General features: G+C 37.3%; 1 protein-coding gene across 1 annotated transcript in view; it reads right to left on the bottom strand.

Annotated features, from left to right (window-relative positions):
* Window positions 1-215: 215 nt before the first annotated feature.
* The window catches only part of HEATR6 (HEAT repeat containing 6), a 43076-nt gene continuing 21026 nt past the window's right edge, over window positions 216-22265 (bottom strand). Inside the window, exons 10-20 of the mRNA XM_077165115.1 lie at window positions 15983-16189; window positions 15517-15616; window positions 12844-13199; window positions 11905-12027; window positions 11434-11520; window positions 8842-8976; window positions 7921-8043; window positions 7057-7181; window positions 6126-6222; window positions 4781-4985; window positions 216-2819 (exon numbers count right to left, since the gene is read on the bottom strand). Coding sequence (XP_077021230.1) covers window positions 2278-2819; window positions 4781-4985; window positions 6126-6222; window positions 7057-7181; window positions 7921-8043; window positions 8842-8976; window positions 11434-11520; window positions 11905-12027; window positions 12844-13199; window positions 15517-15616; window positions 15983-16189 — 2100 coding nt within the window. The 3' untranslated portion in view covers window positions 216-2277. The remainder of the gene's footprint in view (window positions 2820-4780; window positions 4986-6125; window positions 6223-7056; window positions 7182-7920; window positions 8044-8841; window positions 8977-11433; window positions 11521-11904; window positions 12028-12843; window positions 13200-15516; window positions 15617-15982; window positions 16190-22265) is intronic.

A 22265-nucleotide genomic window follows, 5' to 3' on the forward strand; every position in this document is an offset into this window, starting at 1 on the left:
TTGCCAAGGCTTGGAAACAGTCCCGGTGTTCATCAACAGATGAGTGAATGAAGAGTATTCTCTCTCTCTATATATATATGATGGAATATTATGCAGCAGTAAGGAGAAATGAGATCCTGGGGCATATGACAACATGGATGAATCTTCAAAACATAATGCTGGGCAAGATAAGCCAGACACAAAAGGATATATATACATTTTTTTTTTTTGCAGTTTCCACTATTTTATTTCACTTACAATGTGATCAGTTTTTTATGCACACGTATTATGTTTAGGCTTTTCACACTCATATGTTTAACATATCAGATTTTAGTAAAATTTTTGATTTTGCTCTGATATTGTCTCTCTTCTTTAGATAGCATGGCCCCAGTAAAATTGAAGTATTTGAAATGAGAACAGTTATGTGCATAAGGTCTGACATTACCAAAGCATTTGGTGATGATCCTTTAAATGATTATAGTTAGACTGCCCATTCTTGGTTGATAGATAAAAAGTTCTCCATTTAAAAAAAATTTATTTATTAATTTAAAAAATCAAGTAGAAACAAAAACATTAACATACCATTCCATTCTACATATATAATCAGTAATTCTCAATATCATCACGTAGTCATCATTTCTTAGAACATTTGTATCAATTCAGAAAAAGAAATAAAAAGACAACAGAAAAAGAAACAAAACGATAACAGAGAAAAAAAAAGACTATACATACCATACCCCTTACCCCTCGCTTTCATTGATAAGTAGCATTTCAAACTAAATTTATTTTAACATTTGTTCCCCCTATTATTTATTTTTATTCCATATGTTCTACTCATCTGTTGACAAGGTAGATAAAAGGGGCATCAGACACAAGGTTTTCACAATCACACAGTCACATTGTGAAAACTGTATCATTATACAATCATCATCAAGAAACATGGCTACTGGAACATAGCTCTACATTTTCAGGCAGTTCCCTCCAGCCTCTCCATTACATCTTGGTTAACAAGGTGATATCTACTTAAAGCCTAAGAATAACCTGCAGGATAACCTCTCTCCTCTGTCTGGAATCTCTCAGCCATTGACACTTTGTCTCATTTCACTCTTCCTCCTTTTGGTTGAGAAGGTTCTCTCAATAAAAGGATATACTCTTACAAAGGGTTTCTTTCAGCCACGTTTTTTGAGATTCATCCATGTTTTTGTGTGTATCAGTAGTTAATTTCTTTATGCCACTAAGTTGAATTTCCTTATGTGAATATACCAGTTAGCTCATTCTCTTGTTGATGGGCACCTAGACTACTTCAAGTTCTTGGCTATTATATATGAAGCTGCTATGAATATTAAAAAAAAAAAAAAGCACAAAGGAGCAAATCGGAGGACAAGTGCTCTTAAATAAGTATTTGATTCTTATTGATCCTGCATCAAATATAAATGTGGAATATTTTAAATAATTCTTATATATTTCTAAGTCCCTGACTAAAATCTATTCCAAGAAATTATTGGCCATCAATAGACAAATGTAAAATTTAAATGCTAACTAATTCTTCAGTGAGCAATCACTTTTATAACCGCTCAGGCATTATCAAAATATAATTTAAAACCTCTCTGTAACCATGTAAATTAAATATAATACCTTTTTAAGGCAAAACCACCACAGATTCACAGATTCACTTTTTCACACAGGCTTAGGCTAGAGGCCCTGCAGTGCCAGGAGTTAACTCTTTGATTACCGGATTGTGGAGGACTCAGTGCAGCAGCTATTTACTAAACTGTAAGTAACTACTTTGGTATTTGAGCAACAAGTGCAGCTGGACCAATGCAAACCAGCTTGCTTACAGCTTTCTATAAATGTAACTTGATAAAACAAGAGAGTGTGGGCACACTAATTATCATTAGTTTATTATAAAAGAAAAACGATTTCTAGACACACAATATGCAACATTTTAATTCCAAAGCCTTTCTATTTTTTTTTTTTTGCTGAGACTAGACATCTTTCACAATTTCCCAGACTGCTCAGCTGATACTACAGCCGTGAAGTCTCAGAGGTTCCTACAATGCAGACAATGGCTACTGCAGTGAAACTTTCCCACTCTCTAAAGTGGCTGAGTCTTTTGAGATAAATTTAAATAGCTGTTCACTCATTCCCTCGTCTAAGTAAATATTGGACGAATTGTGTCTGCCCCTAAGATTAAACCCCACATAGCTGATGCTCAAGCTGAGGTTTTCTTATGGCCATACTTGACATCTGGAAAGTACAGTGGAACATTCATGAATTTGTTAACCCTAGGAGTCCCAACTATGATCCAGCTGAGTCAAAATAAACAGTCAGAATATCTTCTAAAAAGTCCATGATGACCCTTTTGGCAGTGTCTCCAGCTAGTGGCTGGACACTGCTTATGTGCTCTAGGGCCATTTTTACCATTTGGTCTCTTTCTTGTAGGCTTTGGGGTGCTCCGGTGTCATCTCCCTCCTCTCCTGATTTTAAAAACTGCAGGATATAGGACTGGACTATGTCTCCATTCAGTTCAAGGACTTCTTTGATACAGGGCAGGTCTGAGGTGCCAGCCAAGCTCAAGAGGTGAATCAGTGCCTGGCAGATTTGGGTCCTTAGGCTGGCACAGTATTTGTATTCCAAAAAGTCTGTGGTATCTTCACTCTTCTGTAAGGCTGTGACCAGTGCATTCCAGATCTGAGCATACTGCTCAACAGACCCATACTGCTCTCTCTTGCCTGGGATGGAAAGAGCAGCAGCAGATTTGATGCGCACTTTGAAATTCTTGCATGATGTCACAACTGATGTCAGAGCACTGTAGGCCTGAGAGGTCCATGGGGCTGTTCCTAGAAAAAACCCAGTCATTAATAACAAATGAAGACTTAGAAATAAGTGGGGAGAAAGGGGTGGAAGGAAGCACATACAATGGTACTCATGTTAGTCATTTAATGTTTTCATTTAATTCTCACAACACTTCTACAAGCTGGGTGGTGAGTGACTCATGTGGGATCCAGAGTAAGAGGAAGAACTTCCTCTTCTCCTAGACCAGCCTGACACATGCTCAATGCCTCTGAATCCTAAACAGGACCTTTGAGGTCTCAAAAAACAGCTTTTCCTCTGGGAGGATGTGATTTCAAGGAGGTAGGGGGTGGTGGGAGAAGCAAGCATTCCCACTTGTCCTCTCAGCTGGATGCTTCTGAACAGTGTGTAAACTGCACAAATTGTACAACTGTATGTGACAGCCCAATTCGTATAGGTAAAAAAGAATATTTCCTCACCCAGATCAGCATCCAGACCTTGCTCTGGACATAGCAATTCATGTATTTTATGAAAAGAAAAAGAAAGCTGCTAATTTTAAGGAGATGCCCAGATTTCTATCTTTTCTTCCTTCCTTTAGACAGGCCCCAGGAAATTATCCTGCTTTCCTCTCCCTTGCCAGAGCTACCACCACCGTCTCTGTTTGGGAGCGTCCCTATTCCTCAAGATGGGCTTCAAGAAACTTTCCTAATTCACCCAGCGCTTCCCAACTCCTTTCTTGTCTCTGAACACAGACAAGGAGGTCCTTTTCATATTGTGGATATTATTGCCATTTATTATGGGTCACTGTTAAGATGCCCTAGAATGTCACATTCTGCCCCAACTACTGTCCTAGTCTGTACCTTGATTTCCTTTTCTTACCTGATTCCTGATAGCTCTGCCACTCAATTCTTTGTCCATCAAATCTAGGGGCCTCTGGGGCCTCCCACTGCCCCTCAGGTCATACATTCCCCTTTCTTCAGGTCAGCTCGTCTTTCTCCAGCAATCAGAAGGGAAGGGTCAGACAGGATGGTAGTTTGGGGTTTCCTGGTCTCAAGGACTTCTTGGTTCTCCAGAGGGCAGACACCCACCTCAATGAGCTATATCCCCATATGGAAAAGGTCACCTTAGATTATTTCCTCAGTGGAAAAAACCGTGATGCTACTTCTCCACTAGCTCCCAGTCTGCTTGGACATTCTTTGCAAGGAAGGGGAGCAGAAGCAGATTTCCCTAACTTGATATATGCTCTGTGGGCCCAAAATGGTTTTCTCCTCTACAGGAACACACCCTTATCTTTCAAATCTTATCAGAGACAAGTGTATAAGGCAAATGCTGGCATTACTAGTGGGATTTGAAGGCTGTGATCCATAAGCCTAAGCAGCTTTAGTCACTGAAGGATCTATCAAGAGGCATGTCATTAATTAGGGACACATGTCCTCTTTACATCTAGCATTCTGCTTCTATACTAAGGGCTCATATTTCATATGGACTTTCCAATTTGTACTGTCTTTCTCCCACACTGTTTTTTCCTTTATTTTTTCTGATTATTATGGTAATATATGCTCATTCTAGAAAATTTAGAAAATGCAAATAGAAAGAAATTCCTATTCATCATTCCATCTAAGGCAACCACTGATAACAATTAAGCAAATTTCCTTTCAGTCTTTTTGCTACACATTTACTAAAATCATACTGTTTTGCTACATATTTACTAAAATCATACTGTAGAAACAACTTCATATCCTGCTTTGGTTTGCTTAACATCAGAATTATTTTCTCAAATTTTCAAAAACTCTTTGTAAACCTCACTTTAGATGGCAACAAAATCTCACTGGATATACATACTCTGATTTATTTAACTATTCCCCCGAGAGTTGGGTGTTCAGTATCTTTCCATTTTTTCAAATTGTGTGATAAATAATATTATGACCAACATCTTAACAACAATGTAGACTGGTTTGTGCTGTCTTCCAAAGAGGCCCTTCATGAGAGAAAAAAGGGACTTTTTTACCTAATGGAAGAGCAGGATTTTTAAAAACATTTCCCATTGCATAACAAGCATTCCATCGGACTTTCATGGCAGCTTCAATTAGGACAGTAGAAATCAGGGCCTGGATAGCCTCCTCAATTATTTCAGCAAATCTGGGTTTTTCTATATGCGATGGCTGCAGAAAGTGAAGCAAATTTCCAAGGGCCCGGACTGCATTGCTTTTTACCTAATATAAAACGTAAAAAAATAAGTATCAGAGACCTGTTCTGTTAAAAAGATGTTTCAGAAAGTATAATTTCAGCTATATATACCAAAACAAAACCAAAAAACACACCTGAGGTCTTAGACTTCTTAAAGCAAGAGTGCTAAAGAAATGCAAACTGTAAATGTGGGAGGATTCATGATCTGCAAGTTCTCAGAACTCTGCAAAGTCCTGTCTGGTTAACCTTTCTGCATCACCAGGAGGGTGAGGTTCTACAGAGCTCCTCCCCCTGATTATCTTAGTGCCTGAGTGAACCTCAGAGACCATCTAGTCCATCTTTCTCATTCTACAAAAATGGCATGTAAAGTCTAGGGGAAAGAGGATGATGCTGGCTTATAGCAAGGCTACGGGTAGAAGCTATATTTTGATTCCAGTCCAATACTTTCCTACTAGAGATTCTCAACTCTTGAAACATGTTAGAATCATTTGGAGAGTATTGGAGAATTACTAATTCCCAGGTCCAAACCGCAGAATTTCTGATTAAATTAGTCAGAGGCAGGGCTTCCCAGGGGATAACCAGGTTATTAGAACCATTGTTCTTCTTAGGTGTTAAGAATGGGTCAGATCTGTGCTAGGCAATTTAGCAAAAAGCATCTCAGCATCCAGTGAGATATGTCTAACTATGTCCATGTGCTAGATGAGGAAACTGACCCTCAGAGAACTTACATCATGCACCAGTATTCACCCAGCTATGAAAGGAAAACCCAGGATTTGAATCCATGTCTGCCTGACCTTAAAGTTCAGGACTATGTTTTTCTAAAACCACCTGATATAACTGGAAATATTCAAAGCTCATCTTTCTGACTTGTCAATTTTACATGAAGATTTCACAGGAAAAAAACAGATTAGCATTAAAACAAACCTGGATATATTATGGAGTAACATTATAATGGGCATTAATTTATTTTCATGAAACAGAGACAGTCAAGAAACTGCATAGGTGTGGTGTGGGCCACTTTATACCCTCAGGGTACACCCTCAATCTTGTTTGAATAGGGATGAATTTGGTGGGTTAGTATGAGGCACATCATACCTCATGCTGGGATAAAACTGTAATACACTAAGTATCTCACTGAAGAATACCAGTTTTTATTTTGCATCTACCTTGTCTTTATCCTTAGATGCTTCTATAGCTGATCGCAACATTTTGAAGAGCAGAAGACCAGAGAATTCTTCCTGGAAATTTGGGTCTGGTGTTTCCCTATTCCACCCAAAGCATGCAAAACATGATAAAAGGTAAAACTCATTTAAATATATACACATAAAAAATAGACTCCCTAAGTGTAGCTATAGAAAATTCAGGAAAACAGCTCAACAAATTGTTCCACTTTACACCAAGAATTTACTAATTTATACCTTTTAAACCAGTAGGCGCACATCTAGGAATGCAGTAAAAGGAATACTCAAAATGGAGATATACACAAAAATGTTTCTTGCATATAAAAGCCTAAAATTGGAAACTTAAATGGTCAGTAATAGGGGAGTGTTTAAAACAAATAATCCTTGTATAGCTGCAGATTGCAATATTAAATGACTTATAAAAAGACAGTAATAGAGGAGACTGCTTATATATGTTATATGCTACAGTTAAGTGGCAAAAGGCAGGACAACAACAGCTGCCTTTGCGGAGAGGAATTAGGAAATCAGGGTAGGAGAAAACTTTACACTGAATACCTCTTTGCATTGTTTGATTTTTTTTTTTTAATCTGCAAATACATTACTTTTAAAAAAAATACAAATACTTTATTTAAAAAGTAGGAAAACCATTTCTGAAGTCTTAGATTTCTACTTTTATATTTTCTAGAATGTAGATATGCAATTTCTACAGTATTTTAAATATACATCTCTTATTTCCTATTACATATCAAAGATAGCTTGTCACTATTATTACTTGAAGGAATATAAAATGAAACAGGATAATTGACTACATAAAATGGGGAAATACTGATACTTCTTTTATATTAGGGAAGAGAGAGAGCCTCTTGGGACCTCAGCCTCAGAAACTGCCCCAAGGAAAATAAGCTGAGCCGCCTACATGTTGACAATCAGAGTGTCTGTCAAGTTGCCCAGGGACCAGGCTGCTTTGGTCCGGACATTCAGAGACTTGTCTTGAAGTGACATCAATATTGCATTTGCTGTGTCGGCAACAAATATGACATCCTATAAGATAAAAGAAAACAAATCAAAATACTGTATCTACTTAAGGAGTTGCCACTGGCATCTTTGAAATTTTAAAATTTATTTTTAGATAAAGCTAAGCTTTTATCACAAATTTCTATTTGGAAATCAAAATTCATTTACTCAATCAACTCATTCTTTCTTCTTGTTTATTACAATTTAGACAGTCACTAAAACCCCAGGGGAAGATCTCTATGATTTCTGTTTGTGCCATGTACCAAGGAGCCTGCGGATTTTGCACTTGTGAACATCCCGCAAACTGGCCTTTGATAAGGTATCCATGAGTTCTGTGCTTAAAATGATTTCCACCTCAGGAAATAATATTCTGCTAATTAAATGCATCTCCAAAACACATTCTGTTTATCATATATCTCTGGCTGAGGTAAGTGAAATTCATTTCCTTCTTAGTGAAAATGATATCAGTTTTCCAAATTATTACTACCACATGGTAATGCCCTGTTACATTTTTATTCAATCATGCATTAAGTTAAGCATTTATTGAGTGCTTGAATTTACTAAGCACCTAGGGTCTCAGGCGGTGTGTTAAGTAATTGAAGAATAAAGGAATTACAGGCATTACCATATTTTAGTAGCATTAAGGAAATAAGATCACAAAGCAATTTAATTTTCCTTTACTGTACACATCCATAATAATAATAAAAAAAAGTAGCGATATGGATTATAAAAATGGCAAAAAAGAGCTAAATAGGCTCACTCCGACCTGTCTGAGGCAGGGAAAGAGCACGTAGACTCCCAACGCACGGGAGGTTGCAGCTTTCACCAACCGATTCTTACTGTCATTCAGCCCGAGCAGCACAGTGATGCACAGGATTTGCCTGTCATTCTGCAATGAGAGAGGGTGGCAAAGGAAAAGTAAGAATGAAACGACTTCAGGACAATGTCTTCAACATGTAACTCAGTAGCAGCTATATTTTAGTCCATACTGAGGAGATGAACACAACTGTGACCTTGAGTAAAGAGGAAAGATTCAATTCAGATCAACTAGCATCTGAGCACCTGCTTTGTGTGGGGCACACACTCTGCTAACAGATTTAATCCTTATGACTCTGTGAATCAGGTCATTTTTATACTTCTACTTCTTTTAAGCTGCCCTCTTTATATATACTTATTCAGATAATCAAAGAAATAAATGTAAATGCCACCCAGGACTGAAGACAACGAGTGTGAACATCACATGTGTCAGGTACCAAGCTAAGTATTTTCATATACTTTGTGTTATTCAATTCTTATATCATCCCCATTTTACAGATAATAACACTAAGTTTCAGAGAAGTTTTGAACTTCTCTATTCAAAAGGACAGCTTGAAAGTAGAAGAGCTGGGTATCCCTCTCAGGTGTGAAATCTTTCTGAAACTACTCTGATTTCACATCCTCTGCTACCCTCTTTTGACCACCCAACTTGAAAAAAGTACAGAGAGAAGAGTCTCTCTGAATACATTAAGACAAACTTTTAAGTTTTTCTATTTGCTGCTCCCATTCTCCTCACCCAAATTTCAAACAGAATAAGCACCTTTCCCACAGAGATGATGCTGAGTAATGTGTTTATAATGTAAAAGAACCAAATGCAAGCTCTGATGCTTAGGGGCATCATTGAAGGATGAAGAAATACCCCTGAAGTTACCGGCAGATCACTGAAGGCCTCTGGCAAGATGGAAGACAAGGCATCACAGGCGCTAGCTTGGAGAGTCGGGTGCTCTGAGTTCTGCAGTGCTCTGGGTAAAGGACCGTTCAGCATCATAGTCCAGAACATCACCACCTGGAACAGAGCACAGTTACAAACCCAGCCCAGCAGATGACAGTGGAATAAACTCATCACCAAGTCACCAGAAGTGACTGTAGTAATGAAGCATTTTTCCTTAAAATAGCAGCTATTGGTATATTCTTTCACTAGTTATTCTTCTACAGTACTGAAATGAACTTTAGAAAACCAGTTGAATCCTTCCATTTTACTGATTAGGAAACTAAGCCTGAGGAAGCAGCAATAGTGATAAAAATGATGAGGGTGCAGAGGATAGTAAAGAGAATGGCAGTAAAAGCTAATGTTTTTCTGAGAGCCTAAGGCATACCAGGCACAGTCCTGAGTACTTTACACAAATCAACTCATTTAACCCTTGCAACAACTAGATGAAGTATATATCGTCATATACATATAAATTCCCCATTTTTCACACAAGGAAATGGCACAATGTTGACAGCAAAGTTGTCAGAGCAACTGACACCCAGCTGGATGAACCAGGGTTCTTTCGACCTAACCCCATGTGGGCCCAGGGATCAGGGTTACAGAGCAGCCCAAAGGCCACATATTAAAGTCCAAAGAGCATGGGATCCAGAGGCATATCTGAGGTTGGGTCCTTCAGCTGCTGCTCCCTGTTTCTGCAACCTTGGGTGTGTCACTTAACCTGTCCAAGGCTTCTACGCCGCAATGTCTATGTGCTAATTAAATGTAATACTATGTGTGAAGTTCCTAGCACTGTGCCTGGTACCCAGCAGGCACTTTTAAACTGAATGGCAGGCACTGTTTAAAACACTTTAAAGAATTATCTTACTTCCAAATCCCTCAAGATAGGCATCTGGATGGCACCTTTCACAGTTTCTTTCACACACACAGTTGGTATGCCTTATAAAAATCTTGGGATTTTATGTTCATTTGTAAATATGTCTGCAGTTTGGTGTCTCCAGTTTCTGCATCGCAGACCAAGTCCTAGGTTTTGCTGTGTGACCCTGGGGCAGTTCTGCCTTCTCCTAACTCCAGCTCCTGGAAGCCTAATCTGGACCTTCTCTGTTCCAGTCCAGGAAAATAATGTAGACAGTGTGGCTGCCAGTCTGTAGGATGGCCCCCAATGATTCTTGCCTCCTAATATTCAAATCTCTGTGCACTCCCCTCCCACAATGAATGGAGCTGATGTGTATAATCAATATGATGTTGTGGAAACGACAGTGTGAGACTTCCAAAGCAAGTTACAAAAGACATTGTAGCTTCAGTCTCACTCTTTCTCTCTTGGATTGCTTGCTCTGGGGGAAGCCAGTACCATATCAAGAGGAGACTCAAGCAGTCTTATGGAGAGGGCCTCATGGGCAGGAACTGAGTTAGGTCTCCTGCATCTAGCACTAACTTGTCAGGTACATAAGGGAACCACTTTGGAGGTGAACCCTCCAGCCCCAGTTGAGCCTTCAAATGCCTGCAGCCTCAGCCAACACTGACTGCCACCTCAAGTGAGACTCTGAGCCAGAACCACTCAGCTATACTGTTTCCAATTTCTGACCCAGCAACTGTATGAGAAGAAAAGTATATATCGTCTTAAGCTGCTAAGTTTTAGGTACTATAGTGCTCAGTAATGTATAAGCAATACAGATTTTTAAAAATGCCTGAGTCTGAATGGGTAACCCAAAGTTATTCAATCAGCAAAAGGAGAAGTTTGGATTCAAACACAGGTCTGTCATCTCCTGTAAATGGTTACATTTCAGCTTTAGTGGCAACCCAAGGAAGGCATAAGGGCTAAACATTCTTAATTTACTGGAAGGATAATGGAAATGAGGAAGGGAAAAAAAGAGGCAGGATGAGGGAGACAGAAAGAGAAAACAGCATGAGTGCTGAGTTGATTTTGCTTTTGGCACCAAGTAGAAACCTCTTGTGGTAGGGTCCTATGTTCCTCTTCCAAAGAAGAACTGGTACAGTATGGGGGAAACAGAAACAACCTGAGATTGCAGGAATTTAATAGGAGTTATGGAGGGTGGGGGAAGAGTTAAAGGAATTGACATTGACTGTGCATCACCTATGTGCAACTTCACATTGCATCTATCTTCCAAAAGCCCTGTGAATTAAGGATTATAATTTCTCTTTACAAAGTGGAACTATACACATAAACACATATCCATTAAGTGGTGCTCCCTAAATTTGATCCCATATCTTCTGAGTTCAAATTCTTGGCTTTTCCCATGCTAATCGGACATGCTGAGTAACCAAACTAAGTTTTGGAAAAAGAAATATTTTTTTCCATTGTGGGCTGTGTGGTGCACATAATCTTACAACATAGTAAACTGCAAATAAACTGAAATGCAAATAAAACCTATTCATGTTAGTTTCATATCCTGGATTATAAAATCAAAAATTTTGACACTGGAACCATTTATTCTTCTTTATCACTGAGCCTCATCATAAAGCTGCAACTGAAGCACTAAGAAAAGAGAAAACTACGGACTGACATTTACATACCAAGGTGACTGGCACTCTCTGATCAGGTGCTGTGGTAGAATCTGGCTTATACTGTTGTGTTAAACCTGTACCCAGTTCTTCCAGAAGCTGCCAAGATAAAAAAAACAAATAGATAACCACAGGAGAATATCAGAACTTGAAGCTTACAAATAGCTTCATAGCCATTTAGCGATCATCTCAAATCAAGGGAAGAATAATTTCCAATTGCTTTTTTCTTTTCTCATTAACTCCTTATATCAGAAGCATTCTTTCTCAGAGGAAAACCACCAGTTATATGTTATTACTTTATCATCAATTCTTTGGGTTTATATGTAGAGCTGAAAATGGAGGAATGTATAAATTCCTTATCTGAAAGACTATCAGTAAAAGTATCTATATTCAAACCTTCTTAAAGAATTGATGGATAAGCAGTAGAGGGAAGGAGTAGAAAGTGAAGAGGAAAAAGGCATTTAGCTTTTAATGCAGTATTACCTTTGCTCCATGAAGCTGAATGGATGGATCTGCTTCTCCCATACACTTGCAAATCACCTCTCCAAGCTCCATCAAGTAGACCTGAGCCATTGAAAAGTAGCCCCTAGCCAGATGAGTTAACACCTACAAAGAGAACAATGAGAGGGTATTAACTCCACAACCTGAATGAATTCAGGGCTGCAATACCCAGAAAAGTGTTTCAGTATTTCAGAAGTCACTCACACTCAACAAGGGGCTGGAATCTGAAGTTGAATGAAATGAAGAACAACCATAATCTTTATTTTATGGCTAAAACCAACTGATTATACCGTATCATACAGTGCTTTATAGTTTTCAAAATATTTTTCATTGATATTATCTCATTTAAGCCTCAAAACAATTCTTTGGGGGTAGGTATTAATTTTTCAGCAGAAGAAAATAAGGCTGAAAAGGCTCAAGGACGTGCTTCAAGTCCCTAGGGTCAAGCCCATGTATTAGATCATACTTGTAACAGCAAATGTTTTTATCCAGGGTTGTTTACTTCCTTTGAAGGAGTAACTATTTCGTTTTCTCTGAGCAGATACAAGACCAGAGAAGTTCATAGAGAATCAAACATTCATTTAACTTTAAATTACAAAAATCAAAGATTAACTGTACAATTTGTTCAGAATTACTTTTTATTTAATCTATTATACCCACCTGCCATATAATACCTGAGGTGACTAAAAGAGCATGCAACAAAAACAACAAAAAGGAGTGAATCTGTCATTTTACAACCAAGATCCCCCCTTCCAAATCAAAAGATCAAAACACAAACCACTCACACCTAAAATACAACTCCCAGTAACACCAGTTACATGTGGCTAGGTTTTCCATTATCTTCATACACTTGCGTCTCACAATCACCCTAAGGAGGAATGACTATTTCCACTTCAGAGATAAAGAAATGAAACCTCCTACCTGTAAGGCCTCCAATCGCATGGGGGATGGCTCATAGGTGCTGCCGGCTGCAGAGCCACCTTCACTACCAGAACAGGAATCTTCTTTGGGCAGCACAACAATGGAAATGCAAAGTCGAATGAGCCAGCAGGGCTCGGAAGACCCTCTAGGTGAGTTAACTGTGGCTTCTTCCAGGGAGGGTCCCGAGGCAGCTTTCTTCCACCAATCGGGAGGGCTGAGGTGAGGAGTTGCTGAACTGCTATTACTGAGTCCAGAAGAATAGGGCTGTTGTAAAAGTAGCTGAACTTCAGGTAAAGGTGCATTAGTAGACATTATGGCTCCCAAGAGTGTAAGACTAGACACACGGACATTGACATCTGTCAAAGGAAATAGGAAGAATCTATCACTGCAGGAACAGCTATCATAAGGATCAAGTTATCTCAGCAAGCAGTTAAGAATTGGGGTATCCTTGTTCAACTAAAATCTAATGAAATCTTTAGACTTATCCTCCATTTTATAGGAAATATATGGAACAGAGTATAAGTTAAATAACATCAACAAAGAAATAATCAGGCAAATCCAGAATGTGAGACATTCTGTAAGATAATTAGTTTGGAACTTCCAAAAATCAGTTATCACGGGGGAAAAAAAAAGGTGGGTTTAGTCTCTTTTTTTTGAGACTAAAAAAAGACTAAAGTGACATAACAACTAAATGTAATGAATGAATTTTGATTAAACTGTCTTCAAACTAGATATGAGACTACATTAGGAATTATTGCTAATTTTCTTAGGTGTGAGAATGGTATTGTGCTTTTAGAATGTTCTTATTCTTAGGAGATATATGCTAAGGTATTTGGGGTGAAATAATATCTGCAATTTACTTTCAAATGGTTCAGGAAAACGTCATATATATATATATATATACACACACACACATATACACCTACGTACACATATATGCAGAAAGAGAGAAAATAAATATGACAAAATGTCAATAACTGTTAAGTCTAGGAGAAGTATACAGGTATTCATTGTACTAGTCTTTCAACTTTTCTGTGTGTTTGAATACTTGAATAATAAAAAGTTACTGGAGGTAAGAACACTTAGGGTTCGAACTGAGACTCTACAAAGGTTTCATTTCATGCACTAGGTTTGCCTTCCTGGAATATATAATTCCTAGAGGGTTCCTAAATTAGATAAATCCTGAAACTGAGAAAGACCAGCCTCTCCAGGATTACCAATTAATTACATCCCCTTACCCTTTAGTGTGGACACCACTTCTCACCACGAAAAAGGCAGAATGCGAATTGCCTAAAGATCCCTATAGATTGGGGGAAGAATTAAAGGAGAAGTAGGAGGTATAACAGAGAACATGGGATTTAACAAACAAGTATGGCTGCTGAATCGCTTTATTTATATTCCTTCTGGTCCCTCATGTTTCAGAGCTGCTAGAAGGAAATATCCCTCAACAAACTCTGGGATCTTTTCTGTAACAACTTGTTGAAGAGTGCTTTGAAAATTATTGCTTTTTTCTTTCTTTGTTTTATATATATGTTATATTATACAATAAAAAAACATTAAAAAAAAGTTATTGGAAGGAGAAGCCAGACACTTGAAAGAGACCTTTGACAATGGTCTGTAACACCCAGTCTGCACATGAAGAAAAACTGGTTCAGTGAACAGAGCAATGGACTGAACCAGGAGACTTGGGTTGTTTAAAACTAACTTTTGTCACTAACATATTAAGGGACCTTAAGGCATGATTTATCTTTCTGAGCCCTGTTAAACATATTGGTGAATATAGTGGGATGGACTTAGTTGTACATCATTATCTCTTTTGAGTCTCACAAAATCCTATGGTGGGCGGGGGGAGTGGGGGTGGGGAAGGGGGTGTATAATTCTTCCTATTAGGAGGAAATTAGGATTCAGAGATGGCAGAAATAGGACTGGACTCAGACCCTTGGACTGACTCCAGGTGCAGTGCTCCTCCCACAACGTCATAGGAAACATCCAAAAGTTCCTTTCAATTCTACAGTTCTGGTTAAAATACTCATCAGAACGTTCCCTGATTCTAAGCTTACAAACAAAATAAAAACAAATATTCTAAAGGCAAATGTTTATAGCATAGACATAGTATGTGTGGGAGCAAGTCAGGAAAAAACAGGAAGTAAGGCTCTGTAGTTAATGAGGATTTGAAGTTCTGGGATTTTTATCTCAACTTCAGAGAAGATAATTTTAAAGGAGTTAGGTTTTATATTCCAGTTTCTCTTTCTAGAAAGAAAATATGTCTGTCATTTGTCCATGCATCCATCTGTCCATCCATCCATCCATCCATCCATCCACCCTCTATCTATGCCTAAAGGATATGAACTATTATAAACCAGTGGGGGATCCCCTGAACTGAAGCACTGAAGAGGCATTAACCTCTACATCTCCACTGAAGCCCATCAGGGCAACAAGGGTCTAAAGTGGCATTCTAAGCAATGGTTGGTCAGGTCCACAGGTGAGGAGAGTAAGCAGAGAGATCTTAGAGATGGAAATAGTAGATAAACATTAGTCTGTGTTCCTATCTCTTTTTTTAGGAAATTTATAAAGATGAACTAAATAAATATGAAAATGCTCTGAACTCTTTTTTCATTAATAATCTAGATTTAATTGATAGAAAGAAGTAATCAGTTTTAAACCACTACCAACCTCTATGGCGGATATAAGGCTTTATCTGGTTCCAGACTTTGGTCAGCAGGCTGAGTTTAAGACGGTTGTAAGGTGCATTTGATACTAAATTTGCAAGGCACTGCAAAACACAAATGAGCAAACAGCTCATCAGTATGACTGATTAAGACACAGCCCAGAAACAAAATTTTATAGTATTAAATAAAGAAAAAAAGTCTTTTACACTTATTTGAAAATCAGTCCTTTCTGTTTTTGAAATAATACTTATATTCTCCTTGGTACTAAAGATAAAGGAGTACTTTCAATAAATTATTTTTTGGGACTAACAGAGGTTGTAAATAAAATCAGAAGATTAGACTTCCAAATGGGATATTTTAATAAAATTATTACCTATCTCTGTAAGTTACTTTGGGGCAATGTAAAGCATTATACAAAATTAAAACAGAAAAACCTCCTCTAGAACTCACAAACAATTTGGTATATTTACCTTAATTATCTGAGTAAGGGTTTGTGAGGATGACTCTGCCACCAAAGCTAACAAAAGACATCTGTGCAACTCTCTAATGCTAGAAGCGATCATTACAGAGAAGGGAGTAAAAGCCCTTCTGTGGTCACTGGTATCTTCAGCAACAGAAAGAAACTGCTTTGAGCCTTCCAAGATGGCAGATAAAACTTGCAGAGCACAGGCACGCGTCTGAAATTTCAGAAGGAGTCACATTGTTAGTTAAAAAATAGGAATTGTATCCTCTTCTTCTTACATATATTTAATTTCTAGAGTATTTATAATCACTTTAAATAGAATTTAAATAGAATTAATTCTTTAAATAGAATAAGGCGATAAGACTACCTATTTTATGGTATGTCATTCTTTAATGACAAACACTTTTAGTCAGATTTAAAACACACACACACAGGGAATCAACATTATAATTCAAGGATCTAATCTAAATATTTATTCAACGTGATGCACATTTGAGTTTAGAGCCATCACCCAGGCCTCCCCTGCCCCTACTCTCCTTCACTGGGGAATTCACAAACACACACTAAGCCTCCATCCTCTACCTTCCACTACTCCACCTCCTTTTCTGTGTGCTGTTCCACAACCTGGAACATTTCCCCAAGGAGACTTTGCAAATACCTTTTTATTCACTGTTCAAATCCTTCTGGGATGTATCGAGGCATCACTCTGGATAAACCTACAAAATCTCATGTCCTACTCAAGGTTCCATGTACTTATGGTGTTCAATTAAGCTGTCCACATAAGTTATACTAGGAAATGCACTAGTCAAAATATAAATATAAATTTTGGACCAAATAAATATTTTTTTTGCTTTAGTCTCACTACATAAGTTAAAGTTTTAAAATATTAATTACCATCTATTTTCAGAACACTGCAGTATTGACATTCCTTTGCTCTTCCTCATGCAAAACATTCTAGAATTTGTAAATTTAGTCACTATCTTTATACATTCTAGGCATTCCTAGACTATACCATCTCAGTCTTTATTGTGTATCTTTCCTTCTGATTTCATTTGCCCCCAGGCCTTCTTACTCTATCATTCTGACATTCAGCTTCATTCAGCATTCTAACATTATTGTGCTACAATCAGGTAGTATTGTACTATTCTTTTCTGAGCTTTTACAATCAGTCCCGTGGCACAATCTGTATCCCTTCAGTTCCAATTACCCAATATCTACCCTATTTCTATCTTCTGATGACCTCTGTTCTTAACTGAAATTATCCAAGTTCATTCATTAATGCTAGTTCATATCAGTGAGACCATACAGTATTTGTCCTTTTGTTTCTGGCTAATCTTACTCAGCATAATGTCCTTAAGGTCCATCCATGTTGTTACATACTTCATAACTTTATTCTGTCTTACAGCTGTATAATATTTCATCGTATGTATATACCACAGCTTGTTTAGCCACTCATCTGTTGATGGACATTTAGGCTGTTTCCATCCCTTGGCAATTGTAAATAATGATGCTATAAACATTGGTGTGCCAATGTCCGTCTGGGTCTTTGTCCTCATGTCCTCTGAGTAGATACCTGGCAACGGTTATTGTCAGGTCATACGGCAATTCTATACTTAGCTTCCTGAGGAACTGCCAAACTGCCTTCCACAGCAGTTGTACCATTTGACACTCCCACCAACAATGGGTAAGTGTGCTTCTTTCTCCACATCCTCTCCAGCACTTGTCGTTTTCTGTTTTATTGATGATGGCCATTTTGGTGCGTGTGAGATGCTATCTCATTGTGGTTTTGGTTTGCATTTCCTTAACGGCCAGGGAAGATGAGAATCTTTTCATGTGCCTTTTGGCCATTTGTACTTCCTCTTGTGAGAAGTGTCTGTTCAAGTCTTTTGCCCATTTTGTAATTGGGTTGTCTGTCTTTTTGTTGTTGAGCTGGATACTAGACTATCTGATACATTGTTTCCAAGTATTGTCTCTAATTGTGTAGGCTGTCTTTTTACTCTCTTGACGAAGTCCTTTGATGCACAAATGTGTTTAATTTTGAGGAGTTCCTATTTCTTTCTTTCTTTCTTCAATGTTTGCGCTTTGGGTGTAAGGTCGAGGAAACTGCCTCCTATTATAAGATTTGTAAGATAGTTCCCCTTTTCTTCTAATAGTTTTATGGTCCTAGAGCTAATGTTTAGGTTTTTAATACATTTTAATACATTTTTTAAATACATTTTAACATATTTTAATTTTTGTACAGGGTGTGGGATAGGGATCCTCTTTCATTCTTTTGCATGTGGATATCCAGTTCTCTAGGCACCATTTATTGAAGAGACTGTTCTGTCCCAGGTGAGTTGGCTTGACTGCCTTATCAAAGATCAACTGTCCATAGATGAGAGAGTCCATATCTAAGACTCTACTCGATTCCATTGGTCAGTATATCTGTCTTTATGCCAGTACCATGCTGTTTTGACCACTGTAGCTTTGTCAGGTAGTGTGAGACCTCCGACTTCATTTTTCTTTCTCAGGATACTTTTAGCTATTCGAGGCACCCTGCCTTTAAGATAAATTTGGTTATTGGTTTTTCTATTTCTGAAAAAATAAGTTTTTGGGATTTTAATTGGTACTGCATCAAATTTGTAAATCAATTTAGGTAGAATTGACATCTTAACTATATTTAGTCTTCCAATCCATGAACATGTTATGCCCTTCCATTTATTTAGGTCTTCTGTGATTTCTTTAAACAATTTCTTAGTTTTCTCTGCATAGGTCTTTTGTCTCTTTAGTTAAATTTATTCCTAAATATTTTATTCTTTTGGTTACAATTGTAAATGGAATTTTTTTCTTGATTTCCCCCTCAGATTGTTCATTACTAGAGTATAGAAACACTACAGATTTTTGAGTGTTGATCTTGTAATCTGCCACTTTGCTGTACTCGTTTATTAACTTTTGTAGCTTTGCTGTGGATTTTTCGGGGTTTTCAACTTACAGTATCATATCATCTGCAAACAGTGAGAGTTCACTTCTTCCTTTCCAATTTTGATGCCTTGTATTTCTTTTTCTCGTCTAATTGCTCTGGCTAGAACTTCCAACACGATGTTGAATAACAATGGTGATAGTGGACATCCTTGTCTTGTTCCTGATCTTAGGGGGAAAGTTTTCAGCTTTCCTCCACTGAGGATGATGTTAGCTGTGGTTTTTTCGTATATTCCCTTTATCATGTTGAGGAAGTTCCCTTCTATTCCTATCCTCTGAACTGTTTTCAACAGGAAAGGATGTTGAATTTTGTCAAAATGCCTTTTCTGCATCAATCGAGGTGATCATGTGGTTTTTCTACTTTGATTTGTTGATATGGTATATTCCATTAATTGATTTTCTTATGTTGAACCATCTTGCATACCTGGGATGAATCCTACTTGGTCATGGTGTATAATTCTTTTAATAAGCTGCTGGATTCGATTTGCAAGAATTTTGTTGAGGATTTTTGCATCTATATTCATCAGAGAGATTGGTCTGTAGTTTCCTTTTTCTGTAATATCTTTATCTGGCTTTGGTATGAGAGTGATATAGGCTTCGTAGAAGGAGTTAGGTAGCTTTCCCTACTCTTCAATTTTTTTGAAGAGTACAGGATTGGTACTAATTCTTTCTTGAATGTTTTGTAGAATTCACATGTGAAGCCATCTGGTCCTGGACTTTTCTTTTTGGGAAGCTTCTTAATGACTGATTGAATTTCTTTACTTGTGATTGGTTTGTTGAGGTTGTCTGCTTCTTCTCGAGTCAATGTTGGTTGTTCAAGCCTTTCTAGGAAGTTGTCCATTTCATTTACATTGTTGAATTTATCAGCATAAAGTTGTTCATACTATCCTCTCAATACTTTCTTTATTTCTATGGAGTCAGTGGTTATGTCTCCTCTTCCATTTCTGATTTTATTTCTTTGCATCTTCTCTCTTCTTTTTGTCAACCTCGCTAAGGGTCCATCAATCTTACTGATTTTCTCATACAACCAACTTCTGGTTTTGCTGATTTTCTTGATTGTTTTCATGTTCTCAATTTCATTTATTTCTGTTCTAATCTTCATTATTTCTTTCCTTTTATTTGGTTTGGGATTAGTTTGCTGTTCTTTCTCTAGTTCTTCCAAGTGGACAGTTAATTCCTTTTTTTTGCTCTTTCTTCTTTTTTGATATAGGTATTTAGGGCCATAAATTTCCTTCTTAGCATGACCTTTGCTGCATCCCATACATTTTGATATGCTGTATTTTCATTTTCATTTGCCTCGAGATATTTACTGATTTCTCTTATAATTTCTTCCTTGACCCATTGGTTGTTGAAGAGTGTGTTATTGAGCCTCCATATTTTGTGAATTTTCTGGCACTCTGCCTATTATTGATTTCCAACTTCATTCCTTTACGATCTGATAAAGTGTTTTGTATGATTTCGATCTTTTTAAGTGTATTGAGACTTGCTTTGTGACCCAGTATATGGTCTATCCTTGAGAATGATCCATGAGCACTTAAGAAAAAGGTATATCCTGCTGTTGTGGGGTGTAATGTCCTATAAATGTCTGTTAAGTCTAGCTCATTAATAGTATTATTCAGATTCTCTATTTCTTTATTGATCCTCTGTCTAGATGTTCTGTCTATTGATGAGAGTGGGGAATTGAAGTCTCCAACTATTACGGTAGATATGCCTATTTATCTTTTCAATGTTTTTAGTATTTGTTTCATGTATTTTGGAGCATTCTGGCTTGGTGCATAAATATTTATGATTGTTATGTCTTCTTGTTGAATTGTTCCTTTTATTAATATATACTGTCCTTCTTTGTCTCTTATAACTGTTTTACATTTGAAGTCTAATTTGTTGGATATAGTATAGATACTCCTGCTCTTTTCTGATTGTTATTTGCATGGAATATCTTTTCCCAACCTTTCACTTTCAACCTATATTTATCCTTGGGTCTAAGATCTGCTTCTTGTAGATAGCATATAGATGGGTCCTGTTTTTTAATTCATTCTGCTAGTCTATGTCTTTTGATTGGGGAGTTCAATCCATTAACATTTAGTGTTATTACCGTATGGGTAGTACTTTCTTCTACCATTTTGCCTTTTGGATTTTATGTCATATCTAATTTTCCCTCTTTTTACCTTTACTGATAGTCTTCATTTCTACACTCTTCTCCACACCTTTCTCTCCTGTCTTTCCGTATCTGTCTCTAGTACTCCCTTTAGTATTTCTTGCAGAGCCGGTCTCTTGGTCACAAATTCTCTCAGTGATTTTCTTGTCTGAAAATGTTTTAATTTCTCCCTCATTTTTGAAGGACAATTTTGCTAGATATAGAATTCTTGGTTGGTAGTTTTTCTCTTTTAGTAATTTAAATATATCGTCCCACTGTCTTCTCACCTCCATTGCTTCTGCTGAGAAATCTACACATAGTCTTATTGGGCTTCCCTTGTATGTGATGGATTGCTTTTCTCTTGCTGCTTTCAAGATTCTCTCTTTCTCTTTGACATCTGACATTATGAATAGTGTCTTGGAGTACATCTATTTGGATCTATTCTGTTTGGGGTATGCTATACTTCTTGGATCTGTAATTTTAAGTCTTTCATAAGATTTGGGAAATTTTCAGTGATAATTTCCTCCATTAGTTTTTCTCCTCCTTTTCCCTTCTCTTCTCCTTCTGGGACACCCACAACATGTATATTTGTGCACTTTATGTTATCATTCAATTCCCTGAGTCCCTACTCACATTTTTCCATTCTTTTACCTACATTTTCTTTTGCTTGTCAGATTTCAGATGTCCCTTCCTCCAGTTCACTCCTCCTATCTTCTGCCTCTTGAAATGTCACATTGTAGGTTTCCATTGTTTTTTTTCATCTCTTCTACTATGACTTTCATTCACATAAGTTCTGTTATTTGTTTTTTCAGACTTTTGATTTCTTCTTTTTGTTCATTCTGTGCCTTCTTTATATCCTCCCTCAATTCAATGATTTGATTTTTGATGAGGTTTTTTCCATGTCTATTTGAACATTCTGAATTAGTTGTTTCAACTCCTGTATATCATTTGAATTGTTGGTTTGTTCCTTTGACTGGGCCATATCTTCAATTTTCCTAGTATGATTCATTATTTTTTGCTGGCATCCAAGCATTTAATTACCTTAATTAGTTTATTCTAGAGATTTTTTTCACTTTTTTTACCTAGGATTTTCTTGCTGGATGACTTTGTTGTCTATCTGTTCTTTGACATTCAGTTCAGCTTATTCTGGACCTCTAGCTTAGGTTTTGTTTAACAGATCAGGATTTTCTCATTTTTA

The sequence above is a fragment of the Tamandua tetradactyla genome, chromosome 6 (assembly GCF_023851605.1).
Source record: "Tamandua tetradactyla isolate mTamTet1 chromosome 6, mTamTet1.pri, whole genome shotgun sequence".
In the NCBI taxonomy this organism is placed as follows: Eukaryota; Metazoa; Chordata; class Mammalia; order Pilosa; family Myrmecophagidae; genus Tamandua; species Tamandua tetradactyla.